The sequence below is a fragment of the Emys orbicularis genome, chromosome 6 (genome assembly GCF_028017835.1).
Source record: "Emys orbicularis isolate rEmyOrb1 chromosome 6, rEmyOrb1.hap1, whole genome shotgun sequence".
NCBI lineage: Eukaryota > Metazoa > Chordata > Testudines > Emydidae > Emys > Emys orbicularis.
This window is the reverse complement of record NC_088688.1, coordinates 42,579,693-42,607,230: the sequence shown is the minus strand read 5'-3', so window position 1 is coordinate 42,607,230 and position 27,538 is coordinate 42,579,693. Positions and strand designations below refer to the sequence as shown.

The 27,538-nt window shown below is 41.4% G+C and overlaps 1 protein-coding gene across 1 annotated transcript in view; it reads right to left on the bottom strand.

Moving 5' to 3' along the window:
• Positions 1-27,538, bottom strand: part of MAST4 (microtubule associated serine/threonine kinase family member 4) — a 438,694-nt gene that overhangs the window by 47,313 nt on the left and 363,843 nt on the right. Inside the window, exons 13-15 of the mRNA XM_065406852.1 lie at positions 26,245-26,346; positions 19,713-19,845; positions 4,914-4,975 (exon numbers count right to left, since the gene is read on the bottom strand). Coding sequence (XP_065262924.1) covers positions 4,914-4,975; positions 19,713-19,845; positions 26,245-26,346 — 297 coding nt within the window. The remainder of the gene's footprint in view (positions 1-4,913; positions 4,976-19,712; positions 19,846-26,244; positions 26,347-27,538) is intronic.

Below are 27,538 nucleotides of genomic sequence, written 5' to 3'. Positions count from 1 at the left end.
CAGAATGAACTGATTCAAATCCTAGCAAATGCCCATTAAAAAGAAAATTGTAGAAGCTGCCCATTCTGCAAAATACTTTTCAATAATACTGGGCTGTACACTAGATGTGAGTCATGTTGAACAAATGATGATCATTCGTTTTGTGGATATGGAAAAGCCTGCAGATGACGATAATGCTGAAGTGCTCATAAAAGAACTTTTTTTGGGTTCGTACCACTGAAGGAGACGACTGGAGCATTTATGACTGAAACTATTCTACAAGAGCTTGAAACAATGTCATTATCTGTTGAAAACTTACGTGGCCAAGGCTATGATAATGGGACTAATATGAAGGGTAAAGACAATGGTGTGCAAAGGAGAATGATGGAAAACAATCCTAGGGCCTTTCTCGTTCCTTGCAGTGCGCATTCTCTGAATTTGGTTGTCAATGATGCTGCTAGATGCTGTTTGGAGGCAAGCAGTTTCTTTGACCTGGTGCAACGTGTTTATGTGTTTTTCTCAGGCTCAACACGTCGTTGGGAGATTCCGACTCGCCATGTGAATTCTCTAACTGTGAAACCACTTAGTCAGACAAGATGGGTCTTGTCAAACTCATTGATGCTTTGAAGCCTCTTTTCTGTGAACTTGGAAACATTTCTGATGCCCTAACTGAAATTTATGATGATATTACCTTTACTGGATCATCTGGCAATACGGCATGTTCAGATGCAGAAGCTCTTGCAAATGGCCTTTCCAAATTCAAATTTGTGACTTCACTCATTTTGTGGTATAATATCCTTTTCAAGATTAACCTCACTAGTAAGCAGTTTCAGGAAAAGAACTTGAACATACATTCTGCTATTCAAAAACTGCAGCAAACTAAAAATATTCTGGAGGAATTCAGACATGATTAAGGGTTCAAAAGAACAATGGTAGATTCTCTCGAGTTTGCTGAAGAAATAGACTTTCCGACAGAATTTGAACCAGAGCCAGTTCGCATTCGGCAAAAGAAACAGCAGTTTTCGTATGAAGGACGAGACACACCCATTCAGAACCCAAAACAAAGGCTCAAAGTGAATTTCTACATCGCAGTCCTTGATACTGCTATTCACGCGGTTGACGAAAGTTTTCAACAGATGCAGCAGCTAGAGTTAGTATTTGGCTTTCTATATGATATCCACAGCTTGCAAAAGAAAACAGCAAAACAGATAAGAGAATTTTGTATAAAACCGGAGTTGGCATTGACTCATGAAAATTAAAAAGACATTGATGCTACAGATTTATGTAGTCAGCTTCAGGCTTTTTCAAGACGACTTAAGAAACATTCCACTCCTGAAGAAGTACTGAAGTTTGTTTGTGAAAATAAACGCACAGTTTTCCAAACATTTTTATAGCTCTGTGCATTCTTTTCACTTTGCCAGTTTCCGTAACTAGTGGGGAACGTAGCGTCTCAACTTTAAAATTGATAAAAACATATCTGTGTTCAACAATGGTGCAAGAGACACTTGTTGGACTTGCCACAATATCAATAGAGCATGAAATAGCTGGAAAATTGGATCGAAAAGAACTAGTGACTGAATTTTCAAAACTTAAAGCAAGAAAAGTCATACTTTAAGAGTACAGTGTTTTTTATTCAGTGTGTTTTGTAAATACAGGTTAAAGTTCATTGAAGAGTTTTCTTATTTCTTTCTGTATTGGATGTGGTGGTAATGGCAGTTAAAGCAGGATAGCGTTATGGATGATTTTGGATTTGTAGTAATAAAAATTATAATTAACATTTTTAATGCATTTTTATTTGAAATTGGACTGAAATATCATCTAGCTGTCGTGTACAAATCTATTTTGAAAATTTCGTGTCTCTATTTTATCTCATCTCAGAAACACTGGTTGGGCAGACAGATGGACGGACAAACCAAATAATTAAGCCTCTGTTTAAAAAAAAAACTTAAAAAACATTAAAAGGAAAAAAAGGGGCAAAATGTTTCCCAGTTTACCAAAAACCTTAGCCTATATCTGCCTTGGGTTTGGGGTGCTGATTGCATGGTTCGCCTAGGGCACCAGTTGCTTGCAGCTAGTTTAGGACCGCCCCTGTTCAGTACATGGGGGTGGGAATAATTTACCATAATAAACAGACATGAGGAAGGACTAAGAGAATGTGTTGTTTATGTTGTGCTCCACAGATTTGAATTCTAGCATTTATTGACATGCACTCCAACAGTGTCAGTGTAGTTGTATTGAAAGGTGGAGGGATTTGTTGCAGTATATTGGCACAGCTAATACGAGACATGCATGAGGACATCAAAGGGATCAAATATGCCTCATTTCAGCACAAAGTTCTGTAGGTTGCGTTAGCGGTGGTGTACTTGTCCTGGGGATTATCAATAATGTGGTGGCATACATGCTAGTGATTTCTGGGGATAAGTAGGGGATAAGTGAAGACACTATCTTGGAAGAAATCATCAGGGGAAGAGTGACGGGGGGGCAGGGAGGTTGCATTTTGCAAGTCTGGGGTGGTTTGTGTGGAGAAGGCCCAGTGCTTGAGTGTAGGACAGGTAGTTCCTTTTCACTATGCTTGACCTAAACCCCAGTTTTGCCTTAGCAAAGAGGAATGTCAAGACTACGTCCTAGACTGCTCATATGTTCTGTCCTCAGAGTGTTCTGTAGAAAATGAAAAAACTAGTATGCGCAGAGGACAGAGTTAAGGTTAATTGTAGGGGTGGCATGTATCTCAACTCTTCATATCCTGGTTGCCGGAGTTTGGAGTGTAGCTGACCTTGACATTCTGGAAAGGTGTGAGGCACCACTGGGAAACTTAACTCTTAATTAAATTTGGGGTTACTTAATGATATAAAGCTTTCCTATATGTATGGCAAAGAAATCCTTCTTCCTACTTGATTTGTTGTTTATGTGCTCAGCGACTTTTTCATTTCCTGCAGGACCAGTTTAAATAAATGTTGAACACCGGTGAAGCCACTCAATTGGTCCCCAAGATTTAGTGAAGAACTCTCTCTCCCATATCCTTCCTCAAAATAGATCTGATATGCCAGATGGGAGGGAGGTTTTAGTTCCAGAGAGTATGTCTGAATTGGTATGTATATTCCTTCACAGAGGGCTCAGGATATTTCCACAGAGTTCTCAAGCAGCATGTACCTCCCCCCCTCACACCCACCCACCAAGTGGCACTGGGGTATGAGTGGTAAACATCTAATTATTTTAACCTATCCCAGGTGGGCATGGCCCAGTGTGCAGCACTAAATGAATTAGTCTTGCTTTCCTGTATTGCCAAGTTGCAACTTGTAGGTCTTCAGAACCTCTGAGGATATCCCCCATTGAAAGAGGAGGGACCAACACTGGTGTCGGTCTGGGCATTTTGAAAAGGACAGGAGGCAGTGGGGGAAAAGCATTCTTTTCCAGGCAACCGTTTTGCACAAATAGGCTATATATAACAATATATAACAATATAGTACATGAAAGCCACTAGGTATGCTAACAGAATGATATAATCTGGAGCTGAAAGTGGAGACCTATTAAGTCATTTAATTCATTTGCTTGCCACGACAAGACTGTTCCTAATTACACATTTATGAGTGTTTTGGACAGTCTAGTTTTACATTTGCTAAGCAACAAGGTTTCCACCACGTCCCCTGGGTGATTATTCCAGAGACTAACACAATACATTATCATGAAGTGTTTCCTGATATGTAGCCATATTTAACTGTTAGTCACACTGCATAATTCAGTAAGTCCAGCCCCCTAATCATTTTTGTTATTCCTCTTTAACCTCTTGTCAGTATATTTCTGATAATTAAGTGCCCAGATCTATGCAATATTTCAGATGCAGATGGACCAAAGGTGCATAGAAAGGTACAGTTACCTCCATGTCACAGCACCTGAACCCTTTGTAGATGGCATCCCGCCACCAAATCAGGAATGATCATAAGATGAAAAACCCCCAGACACAGTCTGAGGCCTTTGCCTGGAAATACTGCAAGTATTTTCATCAGATACCTGAGGATTCTATTTTACACACTAGCAATACTTGTATAACTTGTCATGCCAATTAACTATTACTGAACTGAATTATGTATGCAGCCCAAACGCATTTGCTTTTTTTGCTGTGAAGCTGCACTGTAATCCTACCTCTGTGTTTTCTATGGTTTATTTGTTTAGAAGAAAAATGGCTCGGTTTGTTTGTTTTTTATTATAATGGGCCAAATTCTGCCCTTAAGCACACCAGTAATTCCAGTCATCTCCACTGACTTTTATTCTACCTTGGGCAATTTAAACAAGTCAGTGCAAAGGATTATTTTATACTACTTATTACTACCCACAGCCCTAGTATAATATCTTCACAATATGTATTTTCAAAGTGCAACAAAACGTCTTTTAAACTCAATGCACAGTCTTCCTACTCACAAATCTTAATTTCCAAATGTAGAGCTACCACTTTAACCTGTTGCCATTTATCTGTTCAGTGCATTACACCCTCTTAAATTTTGGATCACTGTGTAAGTGGAGGACTTAAAAAGTCTGTGCAAAAAATTCTAGTTTTGGAGGGATTTTTAAACCCTTTTCAAAAAGAGAAAAAAATACAGTGATTAAGCAGAAATGTAAAAGGTACCAAGAAAACAAGCAAGTCTCTAGCAATAGCTAACTCCAGGCAGAAGTAAATATTAGTGACTTTATGAAAATGGTGAAAATTACAACTTCCTGAAAACAGAAGGCATAACTGGGCTATTGCTTGTTGCTATCTTTAATCAGTTATGCACCTTGGCATTAGTTTGAAAGTTAACCTATATTCTGTTCAGCCAGCCATGTAAAAAATCTACTAGAGAATGTAATGAAACAACGCAATTAACACATCACTGTATTTTAAAAACTGATATGCTAAAAACATCAGCCACCACCACTGTAACAGGAAGACTTGCACTTACTGATTCATCTGTTTCTGGAGTTTCTGCTGTGCCACTGTCATAGTTAGCTAGCTGAGCTATTTCTGAAAACAAAGGATAGAAACTTCATTTTAGAATACATATAGCAAACAGAAGCAAGTGCCAAACTAAAACATGAAAATGTCACTTCTCTGGAACAGACAGTTAACAAGTGTTGTATTACCTATATTAGTGGTTAAATGACCTTTAAAATTCAGTCAAGTCCTCCAGTTTAGGAGGATAATCCCCTTTTGGAAATTCTGACCTGTTGTCGAATTCCTTTATGAATCCTTCTGTGACAGAAATGGAGCTGCTATGTAATAATGTTATGAATACTGAGATGTAACAACTTTATGAACCCCATATGTGCCTGGGGCAGAGAGAGGAAGTTACTGTATACTGGGGTTATAAAACTTCCCTGTGGGAATGTATTGATCTAGCAGGACAGGGCTGTGGGAACACCATACAAGGAAGCAACACAAAGGCTTCCTAAATATGATTATTTCAGTAGACACTTGAAAGACAATGGGGCAAACTGTTGGCTTAAAAGATCCTGTATCCTGTCTCAAGTATGCTGTAAACCTTGTTTTGCCAGAGCTGGGAGTTACCAGATCTAAGGGATAAAACAATTAAAAAGTGATTCCTGTGAAGGGAGGTGAGTCACCAGGGACTGTCCAGAGACTGTTAGTGAGCTCCGACAAAGAGACAAGCTGACACAGAGATGCACTGGGAAGAGTCTACAGCAGGGGTCGGCAACCTTTCAGACGTGGTGTGCCAAGTCTTCATTTATTCACTCTAATTTAAGGTTTCGCGTGCCAGTAATACATTTTACCGTTTTTAGAAGGTCTCTTTCTATAAGTCTATAATATATAACTAAACTATTGTTGTATGTAAAGTAAATAAGGTTTTTAAAATGTTTAAGAAGCTTCATTGAAAATTAAATTAAAATGCAGAGCCCCTCAGACCGGTGGCCAGGTCCTGGGCAGTGTGAGTGCCACTGAAAATCAGCTCATGTGCCGCCTTCGGCACGTGTGCCATAGGTTGCCTACCCCTAGTCTACCGGAAGCTAGTCCTACTAGGGGCCCTATGTGGAAAATGTTAACCACCTGGTAAGCTAGACCCTCACGTAGTGTGTTTGATTGTTTTTAAGATATGTTTGCTCTGTAATACTTGTGCTCTAAATAAATGACACTTTGCTTTAATGATGCTGGTTGGTCATTGAACACCACTGTCATTGCCGCCAAAGGAACAGATCTGCAGGGTCTGAGCCTAAGTCGGACGTGCTGAGGCAATCACGATTAATCCAGACCTGAAGGAAAGTACTGTGTAGCTTGAAAACTTGTCTCACCAACAGAAGTTGGTCCAATAAAAGATATTACCTCACCCACCTTGTCTCTCTAATATTCATCTTAATTGTTTCTACCATGAAAGGCAATGGAGAAAAATATACTGAATAATCAAATAGCTCATCTTAGCTTTCACTATCCTGCAGAAATAGAGGTTACTTATCTGTAACTGGTGGTTCTTCAAGATGTGTGTCCCCCCTCCCCCGTATTCCACATGCTGGTATGTATGCACACCACATGCCTGAGACTGGAGATTTCTAGCAAGCAGTGTCCATTGGTCTGTGCCGTTGCGCTCCTTGTGCTCTGAAACAAGGGGCAGTGCGGAGCACTGCCAACCTACTTCCTCCTCTTACTGTTAAGATCTGAAATAGAGGAGAAGGAGCACTGGTAGTGGAATACAGATAGGGAACAAACACCTCAAAGAACTTCCAGTTATAGATAAGTAACCTCCATTCCTTCTTTGAGTGTTGGCTTCTATGTATATTCCACATGTGACTGACTGGTTGGCAGTAGGAGGAGGGAGAGGGAGTTGCAAGGATGCAGTTGATATAGACGTCTGTAAAACTGCTGTTCCAACTGTTGCATCTGCAGAAGAGGCCTAGACTGAGGTGTAATGTTTCATGAAGGTATGGATGGTTGTGCTCTAGTAGAATGGGCCTTCACCCCATCGGGAGGAATACAAGCCAACATAAAGAATGATGCAGCCAGAGATCCACTTAGAGAGTCTCTGAGCAGATAACCCTGGTCCTTGTGATAGCTCTGATACATAACCTTGGTGGTTTCCCAATTGGTTTTGTTCTTTGCAGATAGAAAAATCAAAGCCCATCTGATGTCGAGAGAGTGAAGTCTCCTCTCATTGGAAATCTGAGCTTTCAGAAAGAATACCAGTAAGTGAATAGCTTGACTCACGTGAAACTCAGAAATTACCTTGGGGATGAATTTCAGGTGGAGCTGAAGGGAAACCTTCTCCTTATGAAATATGGTATATGGCGAGTCACTCATGCTTCTGGGTGATGTGATAATGACTAGGAAGGTGACCTTCATGGACAGGTGGCGCACTGAAAACATGGCTAATGGTACAAAGGGTGGTCTAGCAAATATTGAGAGTGCAAGGTTGAGTTCCCATTGCAGTGTTGATTTCACCATTGGTGGGAAGGTCCTAATGAGACCTTTCAGGAATCTAACTGCTGTAGGGTGAGTAAAAGTGGAGTGGCCTTTTACAGGAGGATGGAAGGCACTGCTGGCTGCTAGACGGACATGCAGTGAACCTATGGGAAGCCCTCAAGTCTTCAGGGACAGGAGATAGTCCAAAATAGTAGGATTATCTGCTGACTCTGGGGATAACTGGTTCTGTTGCATCCAGATAGAGAAATGCCTCCATTTAGTTAAATAGCATTTTCTAGAGCCTTTTCTGCTTTGTCTGGGGATAGACTGAACGGCCTCTGAACATGAATGCTCTAGGTCTGATGCTCATGCAAATACCAGGACGTAAGCTGAAGAGGGTACAGGTTGGGATGTTTGATCTTGACATTCTTCTGAGTTAAAAGATCTGGGAAGGGACAGATGCTTATGGGAGGACAGATTGACATTTGTAAGATAACCGGAAACCAGAACTATCTGAGTCAGTTGGTTGCCATGAGAATGACTCAAGCTTTGTCGTGATGAATCTTTCACAGTGGTAACAGTGGGACAGGAGAAAAGGTGTACCTCAGGTGGTATGTTCAGGAAAATAGGAGGGCATTGCCCTGGATTCCTGGCCTAGTGCTGCTCTACAGCAGTTATAGATGGAATTCCTTGTTCATCTGGGATCCCAAGATGGCGTTCACTACCAAGCGGGAACATCGTTCAGGACAGAAATGCATATCTCCCATTCGTGATCTGTACAGAAATGTCTGCTGAGATTGCCCACCACAGAGTTCTGTGCACCTGGAAGGTATGTGGTTCCTGATGCACCAATGCCATAAACGGATTACCTCTATACATAAAGGAAGAGATTTTTCTCTGCCTTGTTTATGTAGAAGACTGTTGTCATGTTGTCTGATGTTATCTGGATATGAGGAGACCATATAAGTGGAAAGAATGAATTGCAAGCTGAATGAATTGCCCTCAGCTCCAGTAGATTGATATATATCCTGCCCCTCCCCATCCCCAGAAAACTATGTGCCTTGCGCAATGTGGGCTTCCTATCCTATGAGGGATGTGTCTGTGATTATGGTCATGTTGGGTGTGGGTGGAAGGAAAGGGACTCACGTGTGCAGTTGTTCCAGGTTTGTCTAACATACGATAGCAGCTGTGACCTTAGTATAGATTGTTACCTTGGTATTCATGTTGTTTCTGTTTGGTGAGTAAATTGACCAGAGCCGGGCCTTCGGGTAACAGAAGTCTTGTGAATGAGGTTATGTAGGTACATGAGGTCACATGGCCTAGACAGACCTTGACTGCAGGAAGTCTATGGGAAATTGGTCATATCAGCTGTTCGCAGCCTAGAATCTGTCCATAGGAAGACAGGCCTTCGCTGAGATCGAGTCTAGGGTTGCTCCTAAAAAGAATCCTAAAAAATGTGGACTTTTCTTTGTTTATGCAGAGTCCCAAGGATGCCAGAAGAGTGTGTAAGAATATGGTCACTGACTGGACTCTCGACTGGATTTGCCTGTTAGTAGCTAATTGTCCAGGTACAGGAAGACAATGTAGCTGTTTACTCTGATCTGGACCACCATCACTTAGAAGAACTTCGAAAAGATAATGCGGGGTGCTGTAGCAATCCCAAACAGGAGTACTCTGACCTGAAAGTGCTCCTCAGGAATCTGAAGAACCTTCTGTAGGATGGATGAATGTCCACATGAAAATAAGCATTTTTCACATCAAGAGCCACGAACCACATGCCCTACTCCAGAGAAGGCATTATTGATGTCAGTGTGACCATGCAAAATGTTGATTTTCAAATAAAAACATTTAGCTGGCATAGAATGAGAATTGATCTCCATCCCATTTCTCTTGGGAACTATGAAGTATGGGGAGTAGAATCCTTCCCTTGATTTGGGGTGGCACTTGCACTATAGCCCCTCGCTGCAGGAGAAGAGTTCACTTCCTATGGAAGATTTCATGACAATGGTCTCTGAAGAGGGATCCAGAAGAGGGCTTGTGTGGGGAAGGAGAGAGAAACTTGATTATGTAGTTGGAGTTGATGATCTGTAGTACGCACTTGTCCTTTGTTATTTCCCTCCCTGGCAAAAAGGGTGAGGAGGCCACCAAAGGTTTGGGGGGCAGTAGGGAATGGTGTCAATAAGGGGATGCATTTCTCAAGCATCTTGTCAAAAGAAATCCCTGGTTGGTGGGTTGGGTTGAGCAGCGGTGGTTGAAGAGAAAGCTGTATACCTGATCTTTGTACCCTCTGGTATTTGCGCAGTGGTTTGTAAGGGTGCTGGTGGTAAAACAGCTGAGGGGGCAGTCTGCCTGTGGTGTTTTCTCTTTGGGACCAGGGTATAAATGCCCAGGGAGTGGAGGGCTGTTCTGGAGTGCTTTACCAAGTGTAATGTCTCACCAAGTCTTTCACTGAAGAGACTAGACTCATCAAAGAGCAAGTCCTTGATAGTATTATCAAAAGAATATCTTGAACACCAAAGAATGAAGCCACGATTCATGCATCATGACTATGGCTGTAGCTATAGCTTTAGATATGGTACTGGCTATGTTTACTGCTGGTTTTAGTCACCAGCTTACACTCATCTATGAGGGCTTGGAATTGAGCCCTGTCCTCTTGGGGAAATTTGTCATTAAACTCCACAACTTTAGAGTAATTAGTAAAATGATATTTTGTTAACAGGGCATGGTAGTTAGCAATTCTAAATCCGAGGGTGGTTGATGAAAATACCTTCTCTCCCAAGAAGGTCAAGGCATTTGGCATCTGCGGGTCTTACTTGAGGGTGTTGCAGTTCGGATCTTTCTGTGGCTGCCTACACCACTAAGGAGTTGGGTGCTGGGTGAGTAAACAGAAACTCTGCCCCTTTAGCTGCTACAAAATATCACCTCTCAACCCTTTTTAGGGTGGGGGCACAGGATGCAGGGGGTATGCTATACTGCTCTGGCTGGTTCCATAAATGGCCTCATTGATTGGGAGGGCCAACCACAAAGGACCAGAGTTTTGTAAGATGTCCAGTAGTCCATGCTGCATGTCATGAACCTCCTCTAATGGAAGCTGGAGCTTGGGCACCACCCTCTGCTACAGCTGCTGGTATTGTCTGTGATCATCAGTAAGGCTACGATTTTGGCACGAGTATTTTTATTAAAAGTCACAGACAGTACATGGGCAATAAACAATAAAATCACGGAAATGTACACAGGGATGGGGTTAGAGGGTAAGTAAGCCCAAGCCCCGCCACCCGGGGCTGAATTAGTGGAATTTTGAGGAAGTTGCGGAGGTCTCATAAAATCACGGAATCTGTGACTGACTCGTAGCCTTAATTATCAGATCGGGATGGTGATGATGGAGAAATTGCCTCATTGAACGAGGAGGACGTCATGCCTGTTGGAACCATTGGTACTGTCAGATCCAGCTTGATTTTTTCCTCTGCATACTCAAACGAAGCCAGTTGATTTTGGCTAGGAAGAGAGGGCCAATGTGAATCGTGCACAGATCCAGAGTGCCTAGCAAAAGGATCCCATGCCATGGACCCCAGTGTGACCAGTATGAAGGTTTGACCAGTTGAGGAGAGCCCCATGGCACTGAGTGCAAACAGTCCCTTGGGTAGTCATATCTGGGAGGAGGAGGGCTGGAAGATCTTCTGGAGTCTCTATCCAGGCTTGCCTCCCTGTGAGGCAAGGGTTTGTCTAGAACATTGGACTCAGTTGACAAGAAGGTTGTTTCAGGTTCTATCAGCAGTGCTGATGATATCAGTGAATACAAACTCTGACTTGTAGAAAGGATATGGGACAATCCCTTTCTCCATGAGGTGGTTCCTTTGTCCAGTGTTGACATGTTCCTGAGGACGACTGGACTGGAACACAGAGGAGACTGAGGGTAGGGAAAGGTAAAAATATGCCCTGGAGAGGTAAAGGTTCCAGTACATTCTGATCTAGAGTGCGAGAGGTCCCGGAGGTGGTAAACGATGGATCCAGTGCATCCAAGGGCTTGGCAGATCCTTCTCAGAGCGTAGCAGTACCATTGAAGGGGAGTCCAAAGTGCAGCTCCCAGTTGGTGCTGGCAGATGCCAATCCTTCGGCTTATGAGTTGGAGCAGGTATGGTACCAACGGACCCTTTCTCCTTCACACCTTACCCACTTGGTCAGGTTTATGGGGACCTAAGTATTTAGGAGCCATGCGTGAGGATTCATCTGACCTAGACGGAGTCAGGGAGTGATCTTTTCTCTTAGAGGCAAACCTAGAAGGGGATCAGTCCTTATGCCTATGTCCCTTACTCTCATGAGAGGCCTGAGGGAGTGATTTCTGGGTGATTAAACTCTGGCCTCTGCTCTGGTTCTCGTCCTTGGAGGCGCACTGCTCACAGCCTGCAACCATTGTATAAGGGGGTCTCTCCATCCTGTGTCCGACTAGGGTCTCGTGGCTCTCTCCATGAGATGTTTCCTCAGACAGAGCTCTCATCCCTCACATGTTCAGGGAGGGAAGGAGCGGCAGATGCTGCACTTGGTGGTGATGTGAGCCTCCCCAAGGCAGTAAAGGCAGTGCTGGTGTTTGTCACTGACACAGAAGGAAAAGGGGCAGGGGAGACAGTTCGTAAACCCTGGAACTTTAGGCATAGTCCTTCTCCTGAGGGGAGGGGAGCAGGGGAGGGCCCCTGGAGTGGGGAAGAAACTATTCTATACTAACTATAACTAGAAAAAACACTAAAAACAGTAAAATACTAAAAGCTGTTTACAATATATATCTACAGATAGGAAAGCTAGGCAGCAGCTTCAGATACAGAGGAATCCCATTCAGGCCATGTGGTGGTAACAAGGAACTGGAGAGGTGTATCCATGCCTGCCCCTCCGCAGGGAGACAAAGAGAGCAACTTTGCAGGCACAGACCAATGGATGCTACTTGCTAGAAATCTGATCTCAGGCACATTGTGGGCATGAGTATCCATGCCTGGAATACACATAGAGACCAGCACTCGAAGAACGCCTAATTCTGCAGATCCCCTGCCTTGTTAGACTAAGGAACTCTCCAAGGTAGTGAAAATTAAGGGAGGCAATCAAGTTGCTCAGAATCCTGTGGAGCTTAGGACCTTCCTTGGGGTACCACTGGTATTTAGGAGCAGCTACTGTCCTAGTCGGGCTTCTTAAAGTCTCATAGTACTAGAAGCTAACTGGCTAACAGGCATCTAGTTTATCCAGATAAGGGCTTCAATGCTTTAAATTTTATGCAGACAAAAGGTAAAGTGCCTAACAAGATCAGCTAAAAGCCATTTTCTTTCTAGAACTTTAAGGAATGTAATAGGGTCTTTGGTAACCCATAGCTACTACTCTGGGGAAGTGTTAAGATTCCCAAGATCTCCAAGTTACATGGTTGCCCCTCTCAGCTTCAAAATGGAACCACAGAATATGCTCTGTAGATCCAGCCACAGGAACTCCTCAGGGTAATAAGAGCTAAATGAGACAGGTAGTAACTGAAAGATCTTGGGAAGCTTAGTCCTAATCTAATCCTATACATAGTTAATTACATACTTTACACAACTGAAGATACACATTTTAGTTCATAAGTATATGTTGAAAGAGTTTGCGAGTATGTGCTATGGATCAGAGATAAGGTTCCCAGAAATTTGTAAGGTTAATTTTTACATGTCAATATTGTCAACTGAATGTGTAAACTCTACGGATAATGGAATATTTATATAAATTAACTTAACTGGACATTTCCATTACTTTAATACTTAGGGGACTTTATAATTGTAATATTCTTGTTCTGAGGCTTGTACAAGACTTATTTTATTCACCAGAACAAATTTAAGTACACAGTTCTTTTTAGGGAATTACTATACGGGTTTTTAAAAGTTACTCCCATGTGTGGATGATGTGTTTTAAATGTAGATAAGTCTGTTGCTTAAAATTAAAAACAAAACACAAAAGGAACAAGTTAGTAAAATATATGAACCAGAAGTCTGTAAAATGTCATGTTGAAAAAACAAAGTTTTTTTTTTTTTAGTGTTACAGAAGTACAAGAAAATCATTCAAGGGAACAAAGTCAATAACAGTACATTTTTCATTAATGTTCCAATTATTTTTTTTAAATTTAAACCGAAAAAAATTCTCCTGGGTTAAGGCTTCTTATACCAACAAGATTCAAGCTGGAGTGAATTCTACTGCCAAGTTATAAAGCTGTGAATCGGGTGGAGAGGCAAGGGGTTATAATGGAAGTGTTGATGTAGCCTTTATTGGATGGGTGAGAACCAAACCAGTATAATGTACTTTGACAGCCTTCTCTGCCCAAATTGCTTTCATAAATAGCAAATTAAAAATGGTTCTGTTTTAAACAGAACTTTTGCAAAATAACCATTATCTGAGAAATACATATTATTTGCAAACAGTAGGTAGTAATGGAATGGAACCAAGAGTCAGCTTCTGAAGCAGGGAACTAAGGAACCATTTTGCAATGCCTGAAGAGATTTTTAAAACTCATCTAAATACCATTAAACATCTGCCCTTTTTATTTCATTGATTTAAACCATTTCTGAAGACTCATGATTCAAAAAGGTAAAGATGGTAATTTAAAAGCCACAGGGAAAAATCTCTCCCCAGGGAACTTTTCAGAAATGCAGCCACCAGTTTCTGATAAGTGATGAATCTGTTGTGGTATTGCTTTCAGTACAGTATACATTTATCTGGCATTATCTCCAAGTAATGCACGCACCATTTCATTTGAAGAAAAGATACTATGGCCATGGCAGCAAACAAAGGTGGAAAAAGTAGAGAAGGGTTTACATTGGCAGCTTCCCTTGCAAGGGGAAGGAAATCCTTTCTGTGACCATTTGCCAATGTTGTATACACATTTTAATGAACTGTCTAGAAATCCAATAGTGATTCAGGGTGACATTTCTGATTGATAACAGCTATTATTGCTTTTTAGATCTTTTCTCCATGCAAAATTTAAAGAGTTTTCAACAGGATGATCTCAGTATAATGCTCTGAGAGACAGACAGAGAGAGAGAGAGGTGTTTCCAAACATTCCTTTGTGAAATCACTATATTGAAATGTATAATACCACTAATGCATATTTTTTAACCTCTGCTTCTGCACTAAAATGGTGGATGGAGATGTTACTTTTTAAGAGACATTTAAAAAAATTATTTATACAGATACAAAAAAATGGATTTTTTTGAACACGATAATAAGCAATTCATGGTATTTATATTTGTTACTTTTCTGTGGGGAGCAGAAATAGCATTAGTGTGAATTAGCTGACCTAGTTTATTTGATGATAAATTTACCGAGAGCATTAATGTTTAAAAGATACACAGAATAACCCATTTCTGTGAATCTCCCGTTTAACCAAAGGCCAGTAACCTCCCTTCCCCAGCAATTCACACTATATATTACAGCCCCACTTAGCCCATTTTTCTGATAGATTTGGAGAACTCGGAAACCATTTAAAAATGTAAGTTATATTTTACACTATTTAGTTTAATTTACAGTATATACTTGTTCATTAGCCTGTTCGTTTATAAGCCGACCCCCCCCAAGATGGTTAGGTAAAAATAGCAAAAACTGTATAACCTTTTCATAAGCCTACCCTATATTTCAGGGGTCGGCAAACTTTGGCTCCCGGCCTGTCAAGATAAGCCACTGGCGGGTCGGGACGTTTTGTTTACTTGGAGCGTCTGGGAGCTGAGGGGCTCCGTGCCTGCAGACGCTCCAAGTAAACAAAATGTCCCGACCCACCAGCGGCTTACCCTGACAGGCCGGAAGCCAAAGTTTGCTGACCCCTGCTATATTTTAAAAACTGGCATCACAAGAAACACTCAAAAGTTTTGCTAGAATTATTTTAATGTAATCTAATGAAAAACCTGTTGTTGTTATAATAATAATTGAACAAATATGTATTCACCTTCAAAATTACAGTCAATATTTAAAATCAGTAAATGGATATTTAAAACAAGTAACTTAGATCTATATGAGACTTTACAAAGTCTTAAAATCCTTCGAAGTCTAAATCAGTCTCTGATTCACCAAACAGTTCATTAAACTTGGCTTCAGTCACAGCTGCACCTGCATTGTCATCGTAGATGTCGGCAGCGTCTTCTTCAGAGTCAGATTCCTTCTCATCATCAGCCTCTGTTGTGTCATCATGAAATATGGCATCATCTTCTGACGGTCGAGTGCATCGCTGATACAGCATTTCCTAAATGATTTTTCTACCATTTCCGAGGGAATGGACACCCAATGCATCCTTGATCCACTGGGCGACCAGATTGATTTCGGGCTTCATAAGATTCCCGCCTTTTGTCAACTTCGCCATGCCTGAGCACATCCATTCAGACCACATTTTGCGTAGCCTGTCTTTAAAGGGTTTGTTCAGGCAGACATCAAGTGGTTGTAGAACTGAAGTTAAGCCTCCAGGTATTACAGCCAAAGTAGTTTTCATATTTTTGACCACATTTTTCACCTCATCCGTCTTGAGTGCCCTGAACATGTCCCAAACGAGCATAGCAGGTTTCTTGAAAAGTGCTCCTGGTCTCTTATTTCCACACTTTTTCCAGCCATTCAATAGTCCCACTTTCATCCATCCATCCCTTTTCGTGTGCATGTATGATGACACCAGCAGGAAATTTCATGTTTTTAGGCAAGGGTTTTCTTTTAAAAATAACAACAGGAGGGAGCTTTGATCCATTTGCCAAACATGATAAAACCACCGTAAAATGGATTTTTTCATGGCCAGTGGTTTTAATTAAAATTGTTTTTTCACCAACACCAGTTACCGTTCTGTTGCTTGGGAGATCGAATGTCATTAGTGTTTTGTCCATATTTCCTATTTGTGACAGTTCAAATGCATATTCCTTTCGATATTTTATAATAAACCTTTGGAAAGATTTGCTTTTTTCTTCCAGATCTCTAGGCAGCTTTTGCGCTATCTTCGTTCGCTGACGAAGATAGAGACCATGAAGCGAGTACACCAACCCGCTGATGCGACAAACATTGACGGCTTTACTGACTTGTATTTGTTGTCTTTCGACATTTGCAGAGCACGCAGACGAATTCCAGTTCTAGTGACAATGTACCCATTTTGTTGACATTCAACAACCCAATTATTGAGATCTTTCTCTAGCTCAGGAAATGAAGCGCACCTCGTTGGACATTTTTTCTTGCTTCTTGGCATGTCTTTTAGTGTTGTTTTATTTTTTCTGCCATTCTCTTACTTGCTTCTCATTGATGCAGAATTCATGAGCAGCGGTGCAATTATTGTTTGCTTCTGCATATTCAACAACTTTAAGTTTGAACGCTGCATGATAAGAAGACCTTTTTCTTTTGATTTCACCGTTGTTCATTTTAAATACTAGTATGAAAATAGATTATTATTATTATAGTTATAGATTTTGTATGACTTTATATAGGAATGTCACCTGCTTTATCACTGTCAAATTATTATTGTTCTTTGTTTATTTCAAAGCAGCCCTGTAGATTGGCATGTTTGTAGGGATAACAGGCTATTTCAATTTTATTAGAGATTCCATCGATTCTGCACGTATATTTTCATATTGGCTCGAGACTTATGAGGTCCATTTCAAGCCAATCTAGTCCACTAAACAAAGCCTTTCCAACTTTAAAAGGCTGCAGTATTTACATTAATAAATGGGTCGGCAAACTTTGGCTCCCGACCTGTCAGGGTAAGCCACTGGCGGGACGTTTTGTTTACCTAGAGCGTCTGCAGGCATGGAGCCCCTCAGCTTCCTGTGATTGCGGTTCGCCGTTCCCAGCCAATGAGAGCTGCGGGAAGTGGCGCGCCACTTCCCATAGCTCCCATTGGCTGGGAACGGCGAACCGCGGCTACAGGGAGATGAGGGGCTCCATGCCTGCAGACGCTCCAGGTAAACAAAATGACAATGTATTAGGTATTCAATTCAATGATTCCATAGAGTTTAAAATCATCAAATTTTGGTGTAGACCCGTTTAGAAGCTGACCCCCGCTCTTTGATGCATCACTTTTTTACCAAAAATATTCGGCTTATGAATGAGTATATACGGTATATAAAAAAAATTTATAAAAGTGATCTATTCAAAGTACAAAGACAAAGTAAACATTCTGCTTGACAAAAAATATTCTTTTCATTTCTTTCGTTTTTTATTTATCTATGGTGGTGTTCTCTCTACCGCTCTCACAATTACCAGGAGTTTACATAGGGCCAAATCCCTAACTCATATTGAGTACCATACATGTGGCCTCAATGATTTCCAGGGGGCTATTTGTGGAGTGACAATTAGCACGGGTGGTAGAATCGGGCTCATAATATTCAAAAGATACAGACTCTCAGCCTCCCACAGAAAATCAAACCCTCCTAATTCAACCCACATATGTGTACAACTGGAACACAGGTATCGTCATACTGGGTCAGACCAAAGGTCCACCTGTCCCATGGTTCTTTGAGCTACAGTAAGCTGAGCCACTCTATGATTCTTTTCCAATGAGTTGTGGGAGAAATAGTCTGTCCTTCTGGGCTCGGGGAGAATTGTGGGAAGGCAGTAGAGGACTGTCAACACTTGAGTTATTTAGCCTCTGTCCTCAATACAAAGTGTGCAAGTTACCAGCCCAAGTGAAAGCAGCACCCAAGCTGTAACCCATGCCACCAGCTGGGCCAGCTAGCCCAACTTTAAAGCAGCACTAAACTCAGGTGAGAGGATTTTGTGTGTAGACAGGAAGGAAGTTAGGTGAAACATCTGAGTAAGAGGCTGAGTTAATGTTGCAGAAGACCCTGCAGAAGACAACTGTGGAATGACCTGCCCATAGACAGCTTCTTCCTAACTTCCATTAGTTAGAAATTGGTTTATGGCCTTCCAAAACTCTTCATTTTGTTTTAAATCCTGACTATCAATAGTCATATATAAAGTGTTATCCCTATATATGTCCAACCTTTTTTGAATCCTGCTAAGCTTTTGGTCGCAGTAATATCTTGTGGCAATGAGTTCCACAAGCTATGTATATTTTGAGTGAAAAAAATATTTCCTTGTGTTAGTTTTAAATTCACTCCCATTTAATATTCTCTTGTTCTTTTATTATATTATATAAATAATATTGTACTTTTATCTATTTTCTCTATTATTCATTTCATATATCCCCTCTTATGGGTCTCCCCCCTGTGGTATTCTCCACGAGTTTTGCCATGTCGCTAACCATTCTCATCACCCGTCTCTGAACCCCTCTGTCCTGGAGTATTACTGAAAAAGGCAGGCAAACATCGCATATTATTCTCTGCTTTTCTTATGAACATTTTCTTCCTGATTCCCAGCCTCCAGTGCTTATGCACTGACCCTCAACCAACTTCTTCAGAGCATTCTGATACCTAAACATTTCCATTAATCCCCAAGGATGAATTATAAAGCATGTCAGCAGATGGTAGACTCTGGCTTCAAAATGGAAGAGGAAACTGTCTCATTAAGAAACAGGCGCAATTCTAATTCGACCTGGCATTGTCCGTAAAACAAGATCCCAAGTGATGAGATTTCTGTACTGAACCAGCAACTAATGGGATCTTGAGTGAACCTAGTAAAGTCATCTTCATGGACATAGAAATCACCCAGGACAATAAGGCTTTGTAATTTGAATGCCAGTGCAAGAAAATCAATTAGCACCTTTGGAGAATCTGAGACGTAGCAGGGCTACACAACACAGAATGCTAGCACTATCATGGGACTCTCAAACAAAGCAGACACACACAAATCCATTTTGGGAACAGAAAACCTCCTACATGTAAGGTCAAATGCAACCAGCAAGGTGCACCGCTTCCCCAACCTTCTTTTCACTCAAACTGAACGGAGCACCTCTCAGGACACAACAGGACTAATAAAGAACCTCTGCTTTGTCCAGCCATGTCTCAGTTACACATCCAGAACCTGGGGCTTCATCTGTGATCAAATCTTGAACAGTAACCATCTTATTAGTCACAGTTGGTACATGCAGATTTGTATTGCCAGCTTAGAGTGATGGAGAGTTACATCATCAGATCGCTTCGCTGCATTTCTATTAAAAACTCAAGTCAGTCTTCAAAAATAAAGTCAGAGATCTGTGATGGAAGCTCAGAAATCCAGAGAGGCTAATAATGTTCAGAGCTGGTCTCCAAGCAGGTGTAAACTATGATAGTTAATATTTGTATTTTTGCCCTTCACCCCCCCCCCCCAAACACTCCCACCTTGGATTTATTATTGGACGCACACACACTGCATCACAGAGCCCAACAAGCATAACAGAAATAATTCCATTTCTTATCATCTTGATTTGGTAATTGCTGGTTAGACCATGATATGCGCTTACCTTCCAGAGGATCCTTATTCAGGCCCAGCTGGCTTATAATATATCTAGGGATGTCTGTTTTAATCACGTGCCCCTCTTTAGCATGTCCTTCTGCAGCTTCCAAGAGATAGTAAAATTCTTCAGGATCAAATTCCTGGAAGAGAAGTAAAAATATTCACCATAATTTTCCTTGTTAGAAACTGTACTCCTAAACTCTCACATCAAAGCTTCCTTTACATCTCCAAGCTTTTTGTTACTTACCTAATTAAAAGCAATACTACATCATTCCATTACTAGTGGTCCAAAACACTATAGTAACATGCTGTAAACTGCAATGTTTTAGACTATTACTAACATAGGCCACGGAGCCCCAGGGGCCACCCAGGACATAGCCTGACCATTTTTAAGCAGCTGGGATTGCCACCTGGCTGGTTTTTGACCAGCCTGGCTGGTTTTTCTACTGCCTTGCCCATTAGCAGTTGCAATGTGCTGGGCAATTTTTAAATTTTACAAGTGGGAAAACAACAACCTGGTACATTGCAACCAGCTACCGTAATCTGTCCACATGCATGGCAGTGGCAGGTGCTGCGTAGCCATCTTCTAACTACAGTATGCAGGTACGTGGTTGGGAATGCTGCTAGCACAAGCACCCAGGTCCCGCTCTGCGTGCCAGGCTCTCAATGTGCCAAAACCTTGTCAGCTGAGACTCCTGCTCCTCTCCGTGCCAAGGACTGGAAAGTGAGATGGTTGGACCAGAGGCTTGCCAGCAAGGAGGGCTGGGGTGGGAAAGGCAGGAGCTCCTGGGAGGGGATGGGTATAAGGCCTCATGGGAAGGTAGCAGACAAAGAGGACTTGCACTGCTGCCTGCGTGTGGGAAGAAGGAATGGAGACACCTGAGAGAGGAAGAAGAAGGTCCGACTGATGGTCGGCATACTGTTTAGAGCAAATCTATGGCCTCCCCACCCTTTCAATGGTACTGCACTGCTCAAGTAATATGGAACACTTTAATAAGTCATATAAAGGGCAGGAAGCAATTTTTTCAGTGTTACTGGTTGAATAGTCTATGATCATCAATATGTTATTCAGTGATTACACCTCACATGTGGAAGATGTCCTAACCTCTCATGCCTATATGGGTAAAACAAGCCACAGTTCATATAAACACATACCAGATCCCTCCTTTTCCCTCTAACTGCAATTTTAAGGTAGTTCTAATGAATCAAAGTGTACTGTATTTTAAGAAAATTAAATTAAAAACTATCAACAGTTCTAGATCTAAACCACAAAGGCCAGAATATTACTGAAAATTTGGTACCTTGCAAGGGACTTCACATCTGAAAATGAAAACTCTCTTACAAAATCTACTATATTATTACTATTTATCCCATGACTAAAAAGGTGTTAGATGTCTCAGAAAATCAAAAGAACACCTAAGCCTCTTTTCCTAGCTCCTTAGATTTAAGTTCTTTATCTTACAATCTAAATAGACAATACACAAGAGGAAGAGTAGGAATGAATAAGGGAAGTTATCAGATACAGCTTTCTTATTTGCTTTTTTGATAAAATATAAAGTTGTCCTAATCTCATGTTCTCCCACGTTAACTCATGCCAGAGGTGTCCTATTTCACATATCCCTTACATTCTTATCTGTCTCCCTGTCCACCATTAACTGAGGCAAGAGCAACAGTGTTAGAACTAGGGCTGGTTGAAAAAATTCTGACAAAACAGTCCCCCCCCCGCACCCCCCCCCCACACACACGCTGATCGTAAAATGCTGACTCAGCAGAATTGAAACATGCATGAATGCGTCAAAGCTTTTGGTGGAAACGCGGCAGGCGGGCTACCCAGTTGCCCAGCTCCCTGGTTCTCCTACAGCCAGCTGCCTGGGGAGAAGGACAACCTGAGACTGCAGGGAGCACATTTCATTTAGCTGGAATGATTTAGTTGGGGATTGGGTCCTGCTTTGAGCAGGGGGTTGGACTAGATGACCTCCTGAAGTCCCTTCCAACCCTGATATTCTATTATTCTATGATTCATTTCAGAAACACCAAAACATTGGGCAGTGGGAGCACTTGAGTGTTTCCAAAATGAAATATTTTGGAATTTTCATTCCTGTGAAAAATTCTGAGTTTTTACTTTCCATCCCCATTCAGGATGATTTTTTGTGTTTTGTTTTTTGGAGGGGGTTAGGAGAGAACTCATTTTTTCCCTCAGGACAGAGATTTTTCTTTTTCCAGCCATTTCTAGTCAGAATACCAGCTAAGCAGGAAAAAAAAAAATCCTAATAACCCAAAATAAAATAAAAAATCCTAAGTCCTCTTAACTAGTTCAAAGTTGCAGAAGTAGCTGACTTCTATATTGCCTAAAAGGCCACACACCCCTCATAGCAAGCAAGCAAACTGACAGTTGGCAATAATCTTCCGCGGCAGTTTGGCAGTAAACCAAAAAGCTTCTGTGCATGGAAGCCAGGAGCTTAGGAGAAAGCTCAGAATGTCCATTTTCTGGGCCAGGGAACACATATCCAGTAGGTGAGACAAGCAACCTATATGTTTGGGAGACGCTGAAGAGAATACCACTGCAGTCACTGGAGTTTCTGCACACACAATATTTTAAAGTTATATATAACTTATTGATCAATGTCAACTTTGAAGTGATGTCATTCATCACTGAATTATACGCCTGCTTCATGCCCTTAGGGGTAAGCTAGAGAAAAGAGATGGCCCCTTATACCACGTTCTGGTGGTAAAAAGACTGGTTCTGGTAAATCAGCTGGGAAACAAGCCCCCAGAAGTGAAGGTCTTCCAAATGAGAATATGCTGCATTGAGCCCATGACAGTTAATTCTGAGGACTATTGGCCTGGGTACTCCAGCTGATTTCACAGGAATAGAGAGGATGCAAACCAGGTAGGGTTTATAAATGAGCATCAATGCTTTGAATAACACATAAGTTCCTGGAGGATAGGTCCATCAGTGGCTATTAGACAAGATGGTCAGGGATGGAATCCGATGATCTGGGTGTCCCCAAACCTCCAACTGCTAGAAACTGGGACCAGATGACAGGGGACAGATCCCTCAATAACTTCCCTGTTCTGTTCACTCCCTCAGAAGCATCTGGCACCAACCATTGTCGGAAGACAGGATACTGGGCTAGACAGCCTATTGGTCTGACCCATTATGGCAACTGTTATGTTCTTACTTTGAAGTGAATAGGTAAGACAGTGCAGTCTTCCAAAAACTGGTCTGAAATATTCTCTAAAAGTCACACTACCAACCAAGCAGGTATTGGAAAAAAAACCAAACAGATTTATTAGTTGTAACTTCTAAGGATCTTCAAAGGTTGACCCAGTGTAAACACAATAAAAATCAAAAGCATGCTAACTATGGCAAGGACCTCATCGTGGACAAACAGGCCACTAGTTCCACCTCAGATTCCAGAAGCAATCGGGTTCCCAAAAGCTCCCACTTCCTCCCCACCCCCAAGTAGGAACAGAGTTATAGAGCATACATTTGTTGTTTATTCTCAGTTCACTGTGATTTGGTGTTGACACCAGCCATCTCATATTTCTTCCTGATGCTCCAGTGCTCATCACTCCCTACCTCAGCAGCACCTCTTCAGTCCGAATTGAACAACAAACATTAAATGCCATTAATCTTCTGCCACGCTGCTCATCTTACATGTTAATGTGTTCCCCTTAGATATGACATTTTCTTCTCCCCACCTGCATTAACAATGGAAATACTATACAGCTGCACCTCCGTTTGTTAACACATCAAAGTAGTTTTAAGATAAATAACTTTAATCAAATTCATGTATATACAATTGCAGGTGAGTTATCTATTTTCTGATCTCTAGTTTTATCCTCACATTACCTTTTTCAGATACAGAAACAGTAGAAATGAATAAACTTTTAAATATTTGGCAGTAGCTCACAGCACACTTCCCGAAGCAGAGAAAGCTCTACTCATCCGACTAACAAATGATTACAAATAGGTGCTCACATACCATGAGCCTGGTATACATACCTAGTTAGAAACATAGTGGGACTGGCAGCAGCATCTATTATTAAAGCTGCCCAACACTTCCCATTATAAGACCCTGTTTTCAGTTACTTATAAACTTTGCCAAACTCTAACTGGTTGGGCTGAAATTTTTCGAGCTCAGTGTCTGTATCAGGCTGAATTTTTCTGGAAAAACTCCAGTCAAAATGGTTCAGCATTTCCAAAAATATGTTATCTTGCCCATGTTAAAAAACGTATGGAGACCTTTTCTTTGAGACATTTTAGAGCTCACATGCCCTTCCTCCTCCCCCATACTTTGGAGCAGAGTCTGAAATTTGGCAAAGGGTGTTGCATATGTGTCCGTGATATACCTTTTGCTGTCTCTGTCAAAACCTGCCCAAATTTGACCAAGTTACAAACCTTCAAAAAAATCACTATTCACAAATGAGACTTGCCAGACTACAGCTAAAAATCTTTTAAGGTTCCAACTACACTAGGCATGACCCAACCTGGGGCTGAACTGGAATTTCCATGCAACTGTCATGAGCTACGTCAGAGCAGGGAATCAGAAAAGAGAGCAGGGAACCTGTTTCTCTTGTGCTATCAAAGCCCACCCTGCTGGGCCCAGGTAGCATGAAGGAGGAAGCTTGGCTGCTCTGAAATCAGAGGGGACAAGGGCTGGGCCTAGGGATGAAGACGGATTAGAATGTGACAAGGAGCCTGGGAGGGAGAGGGGAACTGGAAGGGAGACTGGGACTGCCTGTGCAAGGAGGTGAATGGGAGGGGGAGACTGAGATTGAATGAGGAGCTGGGGGAAGAAACTAGAACTAGCTGAGCAAGGGGACTGGGACCCAGTGAAGAGGGAGTGGAGGAGGTGGGAGGAAGCAGAGCTGAGAAGGACCCAGGGTGTGGGGAGAGAACTGGGACTACCTGGGCAGAGAGATTCAGACAATGAGACAGGGAGGGGGAAGACTAAGGCAAGGAGTCAGAGAGGAGGTGTGGAAGGGGGAGACTGAGAATGGATGAGGAGCATGGGAGCCAGTAAGGATGGGAAACATGGGTGGGTGAGAGACAGATAGGATGAGGAGCCATAAGTGCAGGGGAGACTGGGACTGGTTGGACACGGGGAATGGGAATGGGATGAGATACCGGAGATGTGAAGAATAGGACTATGGCAGGGAACCAAGGGTGGAGTAGAGACAGGACTTGGACAGGGACAGGTTGGAAGGGATAGGGCAGAAAAAGTCATATTTGGGGGCAATGGGCAAAAGAATCTGTGCTCACTAAAGCATACTCCTCTCCAGTATCTGGCATGGAACCCAAGATTCCTGAATCTCACCATTCCTCTGCTGTCAGCAAATATCTGAAACCCAGACAAACCCCCCTAGTGCAGGTTGGCATACTACTGCCATCAGTTATTCTGTTAGCTCAAGTGACACAGGTGTATGCAGTGGATCTAAAGGTTCCAACCCTGCTGATGAACCATGTGGGTGTCAATATGCCAGAACATTTTGAACTTTTTTTTCCAGTTTGCTTTTTAAAAAAGCTAAGAAATCACACACAAAAAACTATGCTGAAAGAACATTATTAAGGTTGCTAAGTGAAGTAATCAAAAGTTAGGATATGCCACAATTAAGATTCCCTGTACCCTCCTCCTCCTGCATATGTATTATGATACATCCTTTTATTACAGATCATATAGTATTTTGTTGAGGATCTCTGCCTCATTCAGTAAGGGGCCTGCTCTGGAGATGACTCAGGGTTGTCTGTACAACCCTGGCTTCATTTGCTGTAGAAGTTGGAAGATGTGTAGAGAAAGAGGCAGGGGACTGCAGAAAGAGAAAGAAGGGACTTATGATTAAAGACAGCTGTATGCTGCCTTGGAGAATTGGATTATTTCCCTGTCTCTGCCACAGAGTTCCTATGTGATGCTGGGCAAGTTACTGAAACCAAAATTTTCACCCTAACCAGGTGTTCCTCATTTTCTAGTTGCCTGACTTGAGACCCTAGGATCTGATTTGCAGAAGTGTTGAGCGCTCATAGCTGCAACTGAAGCCAATGGGAGCTATACTTTGAACATATAAAGTGCTTTATAATGCAAAGTACTCTGAAAGAGCAGGTCCTGTCTCAAATTCGGCATCTAAAATTAATGAATAATTTTACTTTAATCTCTCTGTGCTTCGGTTCTTCATCTGTATCATAATGCATACACACAAGGGGGCCGAATGAATGTTGCCTGGGTATTTCCTATCTTTGGAGTGTTTGACTTCATCTTTGATAAAGTTCTTCTAATGCAGTTTTTGTGTGCAATATGAGATATAGTGCATTCAAATAAAAAGGAATTCAGAATGATAGGCACTAATGAAAGTTATCAGCACTCTATGGATAGGAGTTCTCATACTAAAAACAACTTTGGAAAGTTCCAAAGAATATATAACATACTTTTACATACTAAATAATATACTTTTATTGCTGGCCTTTAATACCAGCCCAAATAGTCAAGCTTTCCACCAGTAACAAATCAGAATCCTGCTTACAATAACCATCAGCTTACCAGGCATTCTAATAAGCGAGCAGGACGAGCAATGACTATGAGGATCTTTCGGACTAGTTGCTTAATAAATGCCAGTTCTCCACTTTCTGATCGCTCTTGACCCTAAGAGAGTCAAAGGAAAAGGATGATTAAAAACTCCTACATTAAATATACCAGTCAAGAAAGCATGTTAATATGATGACCACAAATACAATCAATGGTATTAAATATAGTTTGTAACTACAGTCTTAATCTCCATTTGAAATCCTTGCAGTATAGCTCAGACAGTCAAAATTTCTACAACATGGAACAGGGTACTTTCAATTCATATAGCAGATATAGTACTATCTGATTTTCATTCATATGGCTTCAAGGTGAATCAGTATTTTTTGTCAAAAACTATTAGAAGAGTTGTGAATGAGAAACTAAAAAACGTGTATTACAGCTGTGTCATTTAGTATTCTATAGTAAAAACGGAGTTAACATTTCTATAGGAAATCAGGATTTTTAGAGTGAAATCTCTTGCTTCTCTGAAATCAAACCAGACAAATGCTGTGTGACATGACTGGCCAACCCAAATGATTCAAACAAGTTAAGACATTTTTAGTTACATAGTGGCTAAAGGCTAACCTGAGTACATTTTACAGTGATCTAATCAACTCCAGCCCCTCCCCTAATACCATTGTTATTAAAAATGATATTATGTATGAGATTTTTATAATGTGGCTTAAGCTTTTGAAACAGCCAACTTGTATTTAAAAAAGCACTAATGAGCATGCACTGTAATTCATTTTCAGAAAGCCTGCTGTAATAGCAAAGATTCTCTTTTCATTTGCATAAGACTTACCATTTTTACACTAACATCAAGGCAAAATTACTGCAAGTCTATGATAGTATCAAAATAAAGGTTATTGCATTTTCAGATGGATGGGGTATTCTTTGTTTTTACCAACATATTCCCGTGTACTGTTATAGCTACGGTTTTACAACAGAGGCTGCTGCATTTCACCATGAGGTGACGTCTATTTCTACAGTTTTCTCTATATCAGTTTTTTGTGTATTTTAAGATCCCTTGGAATAAAAGATACTACAACACATATAATAAACATTAGCAGCATCCATGTGGTATGGAAACTGATTTCCTATGATTAAATGATGGCCATGAAATTCTAAAATGACCACACTTAAATGTACAAATATAATGAAACTATGCTAATCCATGCATATAGGAGCCGAGTACAGGTATGTGCAGTAAAGGAAGCAAATGGGAAATTGAGTTCTGCAAAGAATAAGAAGATGAAAGGAGAATAATGAT